The following is a 10,906-nucleotide window of genomic DNA, read 5'->3' as shown; positions in this document are numbered from 1 at the left end:
GTCCCTCTCCTTTGCGCAGGTGCTGGGGGCAGGGGAGGGAGCAATCGGCTGGCAGAAAGGGGTGCTCCCTCCCTCCCAGCGTTTCCCTATTTGGTCAGCAGGCCCTGCAAGGAGCGTCTGGCCGCTATCTCTGGCAGGGGCAGAATCGGCTGCTGCTTCACCCGTTTCTCCTCCGACCAGGAAGTCATCAGTGGCTGTTGGGAAACGGGCAGTGATTCAAACACTGTCACGCCGGTCGGTCACTCCATCCCTCTCTGGGGCGGGGTAGGGCAGGCCAATGCCTCTGGCGCTTGGATACGCTTCCCCTGACCCTGTGGGTCCATGGAGGGAACCATTAGGAGCAGGGACAAGGGGCTGGGTGGGAGTCAGTCTTGGTGCTCACCTCAATCCCCAGCCTCTCTGCTGAGCCTGCCCAGCCCGCCCTGGGCGACTCGCTTTCTAACCTCCCAGGATACCCCTGCCCTGAAGCCAGCCGTGCCCAGTGGCCCGAGCCCCCCTCACCTCCGTGGCGCTGGCGTAGGTGCGGACGGTCCCGATGCGGGTGGTCTTGGACAGCAGACCTGTCTTGCTCATGCTGTGGAAGAGCTGCGCCCCCTGCCCCCGCTGCACTAGCAAGTGGTGCGAGGTGACGGGAGAGGTCTTGAGGCACGGGGCTGGGTGCAGCTGGCTGGAGCAGAGGAGAAAGGGGCTGGGTTAGACCACGCGACATGGGGGGAATGCCACAGCCCAGGATTTGACCTGCTGCCCTGAAGGCAGAGACTAGAACGGCATTGGCAGGAAGATACTGCAGAAGGTGGGAAGTAGAGCAAGGGTAGGGTGCCTCTTAGGGTGAGCCTCCCCAGCTCAGACTTAGCCAGGACAGGCGCTGGAGGCAACTGTGCACAGCAGTCGCCAGAGAGGATCAGCCAGATTTGGGGGTGGGGGGGAGCAAGCAGACAATCAGAGACCAGAGTGGAGAACTGCACGCTCAAGGGATCAGCAAGGAGAGCGAGATGGAGCCGATGCGGGTGGGAGGTCGCAGCTGTCAGATTGCTGGTGGGTGGCCTGTGGGGAATGAGCTAAAGGTGACCTCTGAGGGTCTCATCTGCCATGCGTCCCCTGGAGGGCTCTAGGAGAAGTCGGGGGAGATGGGAGTCATGACATCACAGGAGCAGGGAGGCAGGTTTTATGACATCGCAGAGTTGGAAGGCGGAAACGCAACCACGTGTCACACAGGACTATAGAGGCCAAAAAGGTACAACCCCATTTCTCTCCCCTTTGCCTCTGGGGGTCTGGCCTGGCCTCCAGCTGGGACCTGCCTCTCTTGGGTGCGAAGAGATGCTGGGGTAGGGACTGCATGGGGAGTGGGGCTATTCCCTGCATTTCCTACTTGCCTCTGTGCTGGGGACTCCAGTCCATGCTCCCTGTTGGCCGTTTTCTGGGGCCCGAACACCTGCTCCTGAGGCGCGGGCCCAGCCGTGGTCGCCCGTCTCAGCAGCCCCAGCAGGCTCCGCAGCATCTCCTGGTGGCGCAGCTGGAACATCATGTCAAAGTCGCCATCCTCCTCATCAGACGGCCTCTCCTGTGGGGCGACGAAGTGGGGGAGGTGAACCGAGGGGAGGGGAAACGGCACTGCAGCTCCTGCTCCCCCCCCCATGACTTGAAAGCACAGGGGTTGGACCTCCACTGTAGGCAGAGGAAGCCCCACAGCTCAGTCTCCACTACCATCGCCCTGGCTCCCGCATTCGGAGTGCACCCAGAACCTGGCAGCTCCAGTAGGTGAGGGAAGTGCCCATCTAACAAAGGATCAGGCCCCACGGCCGTTCAGAACAGCGGGCAGGGAGCTGGAGCCGGTGGGGGTTGGGCTGGTTGTAGGTTGAAGCCAGACTTTAGTGGGGTTCCCCGGAACAGTAGCCCAGCATCTCTTGGCTCTTCCCCACCGACTCCACCTCCTCCCAGCTGGAGGCCTCCTGTCCCCCAGCACAGGACATGTCGTCGGATCCTCACTCAGATGCAGCCAGGGGTTCAGTAAGAGCCTCAGCGCTTGGCATAACGGGAGGATTTCTAGTCCCCACCTGCAATAAACACCATGTACGTGCTGGGTTAGGGCGTCTGCCCCAGCAGCCTGCAGCATGGACCCATCCTCCCCCATGACTACCCTCCAACTGGATGCCACAGTCTAGCACCCCCTATAGGGGAGAAGGGAAATTACAGAGAGTCCAGCCAATGTAGCCCTGACACATTCTGGTTTGGTGCAAAATAAAGAGCCGGAAACAGCTGCCACAGAAGATTCGGTGCCAAGGTCCGGGGTGGGTGTTTGTACAGAGCAAGATGCTGGTGGCTCAGATCTGAAAGAGTCCAGGGCTCTGGGTGTGGTCAGGGCAGACCCCTCACAAGGCACGGCACATGTGCCATGACGTCTCACCACAATGTGTGCTTGGAGGCACAACACCATGGTGAGGCCATTGTGCTCTCCCAGACTATCACAGCATCTACCTTAAGTGACACAGCATCCCCGAATGGATGTAAAATCCATTCCTATTAATGTCAAGTCTTCCCTAATTGACACAACATCCTCATTGCCTGATGCAAAATCAATTCCGGCCAAGTCAACACAGCACCATGACGTGAAACCCCAGATAGTTCAGGACTCTGGAATTGTCCCATGAGCCAGCCTCTCACGATAGGGACTGAGCCAAGGACAAGGGCAGCAGATGGTCCAATGGTTAGGGGGCCAGCCTGGGTGTCTAGAGGCCTGGGTTCAATTCCTAGCTCCACCGCAGACTTCCTGTGTGAGTTTGAGCATGTCACTTAGTCTCTCTGTGCCTCAGGTCCCCATCTGTACAAGGGGGATGGTAGCACTGCTCTGCCTCACTGGAGTGTGGTGGGGGGGGATATTACCCAAGTCCTACTAATGGGGTCCATATAAGTACCCAAGATAAACAGATACGGCTCAAGAGCTCTTAGTCAGGGGCGTCTAACTCTCCTTAGCAGGATTGTGGGCAAGCTCCTTTATCCTACAAGAGCTCATGAGTTTCCCAACAGTTTGCTGCCTGTACCTGTGTTACCCGGTTCTTAATGGAACCGCTTTGCTCTCTACAGACTCTCCTTGGAAAGAGCTCTGAGCGCCTCGAAACACTAATAGCCCAAGCCTCACAGCTGCCCATGGGGTAGGTCAGTATAATCATCTCCATTTTACACTTGGGGAAACCGAGGCACAGAGCAGCGACGTGCCTTGCGCAATGTCCCACAGCGACGTAGTGGTAGAGCTGGGAATAGAACCCAGGAGTCCTGGTTCGCAGGCTCCTGCAGACAATATTGCTCCCTTTCTAATTCTCAAGTCTTTCCTAACCTTTGACCTCTGTGATCCCGGTGGTCTTATGTCCATTGGTGCGTCTGTTCTATTCTAGCTTTTGGGCGCAAACCGAGGAAATGTCGCCATCTCAGGAGCACACTGGGCTCTGGCCTGTTTAATGCCAAGCAGCCACCAGAACACGTCCACCCCAATCCCCGAGACTGTGTGAATCTCACCTGCAGCAGGTCCTTAAGGGCTTGGACAGCCTGGTTCAGGATCCTCTCTGCATTCTTCCTGAGCTTCTGCTCTTCCTCCAGGAGCTTGGCCTGACTCTGCCCTTCGACCACCTTCCTCCTCACCTCCTCCTTCAGCTCCTTCAGCTCTTGTCTGCAGGGAGGAAGCCAGACAAGAACAGCCAGGGGTGAAACACCAAACAGCCACTTCACCTGGGGGTGCTTGGAGTGCAGGTGCTCTAGGGGAAGTGTTCATCCCCTTCAGCAGGCCCCAGAGAGCTGTGTGCGCATTCGCATGCACTTGTCTAAATCAGGTTTCCCAGAGAGGTCTGTCTGTCTGTTCATCCAAGTCAGGTCCCTAGGCATGTATGTGTCTGTTTGTCTGATTGGCCAAATCAGGTCCCCAGGGAGATGTGTGCACGTGTCTGTCTGTCTAGCCATCCAAGCCAAGATCCCAGGGAGACGTATGTATATGTCTCTGTCCGCCTTCCTGTCTGTCTAAGTCAGCCCACCAGGGAGATACGTGAGCACGGGTGGGTGTGTCTAAATCTGATCTCCATGGAGATGTGTGTCTAAGTCAGGTCCCCAGAGAGGCTGAGGTGGGCTAAGCCCCCTCTGCACATCTATGGAAGCAAGGTCTCCTAGAGAGTTTACTTTCCAAGAGTTACACCCCCTGGGAAGTGCCTGGGAACACCTTTTGGGGACCTCTGTGCAGGATCAGGCGCAGCAGCTCTTCTGGAGGGGTGGGGGGACATGACAGAGTCTGTCAGGGGGTTGAGCAGGTTTAGGTGACACAGACACATTCAGGGGAAGCATAATCCCGATAATACTCGGCCCTTCCCTAGTCTCTCCCATCTAAAGGGCTCCAAGTGCTGTACAGACACTGCTTTGTTAAATGTCACAAGGGTCCTGTGAAGCAGGTGAATGGATATACAGGGACCACTTCCCTCAGCACTTAAATGCAGCCACCTCTAGGGTGGAAAGTGGCAACTATTTAAAAACGCACCACAACACTGCATGGCAGTTTAGGTCAGGAAGTGAAGAAGAATCCCCGGTCGAATTGCAATTGCAGAGGGCATTGAGCCAGGATACCTCGGTTAACACAACTCTTCCAAGTCCCCACTCTGTGGGGTTCATGGGCACAAGGGGTCAGGACTAGACCTGGTCAAAACATTTCCCACAGCACAGTTCTCCATCGAAAAAAGCACTGTCGTCAAAATCAAAATGGGTCGATTTCAACAACATTTTCAATGGGAAAAAGTCCAAATGAATCCCATTGACTTTCCTGTTGCATTTTGAAAAGGCAAAATGTTTCCTTTTGGCTTCCTCATTTTGATTAATTTCACGTAGACATCCTAAAACATTAAATGTCTACTCAACTCTATACTGTGTTAAATGCCTAATATTAAAACACTAATATTTTAATAGAACATGAATGTTTACATTCAGTGAATCAAAATGAGAAAGTCAAAACTGAAATGTTTGACCTTATTGAAACAAAATGATTCAACATTATCAGAATGAAATATGTTCGCAGCCCCAAGTAGACGCCGATTGGAATTTTTTGTTTTGTTACAAATTTCAATTTTTTAAATTCAGAACAAAACCTGTTTTCAAAATGTGGGAATTTCCCGTGGAACTGAGCTTCCAGGCCCCTGCCCGCTGGAGTCAGGCTCTGCATTGTGCGTGGCATGGAAGAGCTAGCAGTACAGCACCACACTGAGCTTGCCGTTCCAGAGGCAGAGCACCATTTTCTGAAGCACGGCCCCCAGTTCCTGTAATACTTGAGTTTTCCTTGAAGGTCTCCCACCCCACCTGGCCTGGCCACACTTAGCCTGGGAAATGTGATGGGATCACAGCGCAAGGACTCTGCTTTGCCTCTACATGGCCTTGCAACAAGACCCGGCTGCATCACGGGAATGAGATCTGCTGCTGGGACCCCGACGGCTTGCTGTGACCTCCGCTCTGCTCCACGTACCTTAGCGCCTGGTTCTCCTTCTGCAGCATCTCATGGGCCACCTTCAGCTGCTGCATGGCCTCCTTCTGCTGCCTGTACTCATCCACCAGCACCTGCTGCTCCTTGCATTTATTGGTGAGCATCCAAATCATCTGAAATGAGCAGCAGGAACACAGCTTTGGGATCAGGAGACAAGAGGGACGTCTCAGGCACCAGCCTCAGACCAGGCTCCCTCACTGCCGCGCACACAGGCTGCAAGTTGCCCATGCCCACTGTCAGGTCCCTACTGCCATGGTAATGAGCCAACCAAGTGATGACCCACTTGCACTTACATGGGGGTCTGAGCAAACTCTAGGGCAATAGCGCTGCCAGGGAATGGGGAGACCAGGCCCCTGAAAGCCACCACGTGGTCCCTAGGTGCAGACAAGCTGGAGCAGTGACAGGACCAGAGCCTGGCTTCGGCACCCCGCATCCCTCTGTGCGTTGGTTGAGCTCTGACCTTCTGGTTGCTGAGGCTGTTCTTGGCCATCTGCTTCTCATTGTGCTCCAGCATCTCCAGCTGCTTCTGCATCTCGGCCTGGGCCTCCTTCAGCATGTCGTTCTCCTGGATGAGGTCGTAGCTGCGATCGGACATCCTGGCCAGCTGGACGTTGATGGCGACGTTCTCGCGGATGGTGCGCTTGGTGGTCTCGGCCATCTGGCTGTTGGAGACCTTGCGGAACTCGGCTGCCACCACGTTAACACGCTGCATCATCTCCTTCTTCAGCCTGCAGGGGTGGGGCGTGCACGTACGCACACAGGACACACAGAGAAGGACATCACTCTTGGGGCAGGGCCCACCGCAGCTGCTAACGCCTTAGCCCCAGCAAATCGGACCCCAGTCCAAAGGATTAGCACCAGCCCGAGGGAAGGAGTGCTCCTGGCACTCCACCCGCTGAGAGAGCTTTCACACCATCCCACTCACCCCCAGGCCCGCTGAAGGAGCTCTCCTGCCTGTCTATTGGGGAAGCTCTCCCTGCACAGCACCCATCCACCACCAGGCTGCAGAAGGTAGCTCTCTTGGCATCCCACTCACCCAAGGGAGAGAACCCTCCCTGAATCCCAGCAGTCTGCCCTTCTTGAGTACCATCATTCCAGGGTCTCAAACCACTTCCCAGTCATCAAGGCTCACTCTTCCCCCCGAATATCGTCCCCATCTCACAGATGGGAAACAGGTGAAATGACCTGCCCAAGGTCCCACAGCGAGTCAGTGGCAAAGCCAGGAACAGAAACCATGGCTCCCAAGTCCCACACTTGGCACTAACCACGAGACCACACTCCCACCTTCAGACTCCAGTGGGGAATTACACACAGTCAGTCTCCGTCTGGCACTGACCTGTCTTTGTCCAGCACAGCTTTCCTCTCCAGGTTATAGATATACTCCTTGTGATCGTCCTCTTGTTTCTTCAGCTGCTCCTCTAGGGCTGCAAACTTGCCCATGAGCTCATCCTTTTGGATCCTGAACTCCTCCAGCGCAGCCAGCTTCCCACCTGCCAACAGAGATCACTCAGGACCCCAGAAGGACCACTGCGGGCTTCCACGCTTAGCCACGGGGGGTGTGGGGGGGAAGCAAAGTGCTTCAAGCCGGCAAACCCCACTGTGAGATTCTCCCCAACTGCTCTTCACACCACACTCCTATTCTGCGTCTTCTTAACCACCCTGATCGCAAACTCTGTGAGGCCAGGACTGTTTCTTTAGTACTTTTGTACAGCACCTAGCACAATGGTACTGCTGTAATATCAATAATATAGGGCCAGCATATGAGGAAAGCTTGTCCTGAGGCTGTCCAGGCTGCACCTGCTATGGGGACCAGCAATAGACAGGAGCCTCCAGCACTGGAACCCACATTGTGGTGGAAAGAGAGGGAGGCTCAAATGTGTATACATAGGGTTACTGGAGAGCAACTGTGAAAAAACGGGACGGGGGTGGGGGGTAATAGGCGCCTATATAAGAAAAAGTCCCAAAAAACGGGACTGTCCCTTTAAAAACGGGACATCTGGTCACCCTATGTATACACCACCTCTGTCTCCACACCCCCATGTGTCCTCCACCACACGCAGCTGGAATTAGAGCTGGTCAAAAATTTTCCAGTGAAACTCTTCTTCTACGGAAAATCAGGGTATTTGGCTAAATGAAAATTTAAGATTTTTCATCAGAAAACTCAAAAACCTTCTGCCAAAGGCCCAACATTTTTTTTTTTTTTGGTTTTCAGCAGCTTTGGGCCAAATAAATAAATCATTTTTCAAACCCTTTTTATTATTACTAAAAGTTGAAGTGTGCTGCTGAAAATGAAAAACAAAAACTGCTGAAAACATTTTCATCACACACAAAAAAAGTCTGAGGGTGGAGGTACAAATTCCCACCCACTCCAGCCAGAAGATTTCCACTGACTGTTCTCCCAACAGCCTGTGGCCACAGCCCCAGGCTGGGACTGTTCAACCCTCAGAATTTCAGGCTCTGTCCCTGCACGGCTGCACCAGCAGCCCCCCGCCCCAGGAAGGACCATGGGGCAAGGGGGAAGAGGAAGGGGCCAATCTGAGCCAGGGCACATTACTTAGCAGCATGTTCTCCGAAGTGAGCTGGTCCTTGGTCTCCTGAAACTCGTGTCGAACCTGGGCCAGCTGGGCCTCGAAGGCATCCTTCTCGGATTCTTTGGCCTGCTGCAGGCTGAGCAGCTGGTCATTGAGGTCAGCGATCTCATCAACCCGCTGGTTCAGGGTCTTCTTGAGAAAGGCCACGATCTCCTTGTTGTCATTGGCCATCTGATCGTACTCCACCCTGAAGAGGGTCTCGTTCACCTGCAGCTCATCCCATTTCCGCTGGTACCTGCCAGGGGGAAGCAGCGCCGAACAGGCAGTCAGACAGCAGTCTCCAGGATGGGCTGACTGCCTGCCCCTCACCTATTTATAGGTTGGTCCAGTCTCTCCCATTGCCTGGGCACAGGCACGGGGCGTGCACAGGAGCACAGCTCACAGCCTGATTGCAGTGGGACTGGAGAGGGGGACTATTCATGGCTAGGGCCCTACCAAATTCACGATCCATTTTGGTCAATTTCACGGTCACAGGATTTTAAAAATCATAAATTTCACGATTTCAGGTATTTAAATCTGAAATTTCACAGTGTTGTAATTGTAGGAGTCCTGACCCAACAAGGAGTTGTGTGTGTGTATGGGGGGGGGGGTCACAAGATTATTGTGGGGGGGGGGGTTTGCAGTACTGCTACCCTTACTTCTGCACTGCTGCTGGCAGCGGCCCTGCCTTCAGAGCTGGGCAGCTGGAGAGCGGCGGCTGCTGGCTAGGAGTCCAGCTCTGAAGGGAGAGCTGCCGCCAGCAGCAGCACAGAAGGAAGGATGGCATGGTCTGGTATTGCCACCCTTCCTTCTGCGCTGCTGCCTGCAGAGCTGGGCCCCTCAGTCAGCAGCCGCTGCTCTCCGACAGCCCAGCTCTGAAGGCAGCCGCGCAGAAGTAAGGATGGCAAGGTATGGTATTGCCACCCTTACTTCTGTGCTGCTGCTGGCGGGGCGCTGCCTTCAGAGCTGGGTGCCCGGCCAACAGCTGCTGCTCTCTGGCCACCCAGCTCTGAAGGCAGCGCAGAAGTAAGGGTGGCAATACCGCGACCCCCCTAAAATAACCTTGTGACCCCCCCTGCAACTCCCTTTTGGGTCAGGACCCCCAATTTGAGAAACGCGGGTCTCCCCCATGACATCTGTATAGTGTAGGGTAAAAGCACACAACAGACCAGATTTCAGGGGGGGAGAGACTAGATTTTACGGTCCGTGACATTTTTCATTGTCATGAATTTGGTAGGGCCCTACTCATGGCCCATTCCCCTGCACTCCCATCCAGCAGCTGGGGACCCCCCCAGCCCTATCCCAGGATGGGAAGGAGACAAGAGGTGGACACCAGAATGGAAGTGGACAGATCTCTCTGCCCAGCCCTGACATTCTAATTCCAACACAGGCAGCTAAAGTGAGTCCTGCTGCAAGGTGCCTTGATTTCTATGGGAGCTGCACCTGCTTACACAAGGACCGAATTTGGCCCATGGGATCAATGCAAAGTGTCTGGGAGCAGAAGAAAGAGAAGCTGCACCTTTGACCCAGGGCTTCACTGGCTTCTGCAGCATCAGCAGTAAAGGGTGATCATGAGCCTGGATAGCGATCATCATAACACCTACATTTCTGAAACACCTGGCCCCAGAGCACTTAGCAAGCCGTATTTACAAGAATCGTTTCACCCCACACGGAAACGCAGCCGTCTCTGGGGAGGGACGTATATAGGCACTCTTCACCCCTCACTGAAATGCAGCTGTCTCTGGGGAGGGACACGGGCAACTGTTTAACAGCCACAGAGCTGGGCTTTGGGGGGGCTGCTGACCGGGTCTCCCCATGGTGTTTGCGGTGAGGAGCAGATGCCCCCGCCCAGAAAGGGCACCAAAGAGTCCCTCGAGGGGGCTCTGATGAGGGCATGCCGGGGGCCGCACAGCTGGGCAGCGTGGGCAGAGCCTGGGGGTCCCGCGGGCAGCGGGATTTAGCCCCTTCGGTGGGCACAGACCCCCGGGATGGGGATCCCGCAGCTCGTCCCTCGGGGGGCGCAGCCGCCCCCAGGCCTGGCTCCTCCCTGGCGGCTGGGTGGGCGCCCCAGGTTAGCCCAGCGCCCCGGGGGGGGGACCCCGCACCGGGCCAGCCGCTCCTCCAGGTCCCGGATCTGGAGCAGGTAGAACTCCCGGCTGTGCTCGGCCAGGGGCTGCTCCGCCTTCCCCTCCGGCCTCGCCTCCTTGGCCGCGTCTTCCTTCTTGCCGCCGCCGCCGCCCTTCTTCTTGGGGGCCATGGCCACGGCGGGAGCCCGGCGGCCGCTGGACCAGCCTCGCGGGACCCCGCGTCACCGGGGCAGCGCGCTGTACATAGCAACGGGGAGCGGGGCTTAAAGGGCCAGGCGCCCGCAAGGGGCAGCTGACCCGCCTGGGGATCCCTGAGCTGCGTCCTCCGCCCAGCGGGGTCCCCTGGACTGGGCCACCTCCAAACTGGGGACCCCTGGGCTGCCCCTCAAAACTGGAGTGCCCTGGGCTGCCCCCCCCCCAAACTGAGGACCCCTGGCCTGGGCCCCCCCAAACTGGGGACCCCTGGGCTGGGCCACCCCCCAAACTGGAATCCCCTGGGCTGGGCCACCCCCCAAACTGGGGACCCCTGGGCTGCGCCCCCAGGCTTTGCTGCCCTCCATCTTCCCCCCCCCCCAAGGGTGTTCCCTGTACTGTGCCCCCTCCCTCCAGGCGAGGGGGGTTGTGTGGGATGCCCCCCAGTTTGCTGCAGAGGGCAGGGTCAATGGCACTCTCTGACCCTCCTGAAAAACCAATGAGCTCTTAAAGTGCCCCCTGTGGGTTCCTCCCTGGATCCCCCAGTCCCTGAC

The 10,906-nt window shown here is 56.3% G+C and overlaps 1 protein-coding gene across 1 annotated transcript; it reads right to left on the bottom strand.

Moving 5' to 3' along the window:
- Window positions 1-86: 86 nt before the first annotated feature.
- CFAP157 (cilia and flagella associated protein 157) lies at window positions 87-10,330 on the bottom strand. Its single transcript, XM_065419020.1, has 9 exons — window positions 10,179-10,330; window positions 8,058-8,329; window positions 6,840-6,993; window positions 5,964-6,231; window positions 5,486-5,616; window positions 3,511-3,661; window positions 1,374-1,561; window positions 502-667; window positions 87-194 (listed from the first exon to the last, which is right to left on the bottom strand). Exons 1-9 carry the CDS (start codon window positions 10,328-10,330, stop codon window positions 87-89), a joined length of 1,590 nt encoding a protein of 529 aa, XP_065275092.1.
- Window positions 10,331-10,906: the final 576 nt, after the last annotated feature.

Source organism: Emys orbicularis, chromosome 18, assembly GCF_028017835.1.
Source record: "Emys orbicularis isolate rEmyOrb1 chromosome 18, rEmyOrb1.hap1, whole genome shotgun sequence".
Taxonomy (NCBI): domain Eukaryota; kingdom Metazoa; phylum Chordata; order Testudines; family Emydidae; genus Emys; species Emys orbicularis.
This window is presented reverse-complemented; position numbering and strand designations above follow the sequence as displayed.

Coding starts and splice junctions, on each gene's coding strand:
- CFAP157 (XM_065419020.1), bottom strand. CDS start 10,330: ATGGCCCCCAAGAAGAAGGGCGGCGGCGGCGGCAAGAAGGAAGACGCG. Junction 6,994..8,057: donor TTCGGAGAACATGCTGCTAA/GTAATGTGCCCT, acceptor CTCTGTTGGCAG/GTGGGAAGCTGGCTGCGCTG. Junction 1,562..3,510: donor CCCTTAAGGACCTGCTGCAG/GTGAGATTCACA, acceptor GTCGCCCCACAG/GAGAGGCCGTCTGATGAGGA.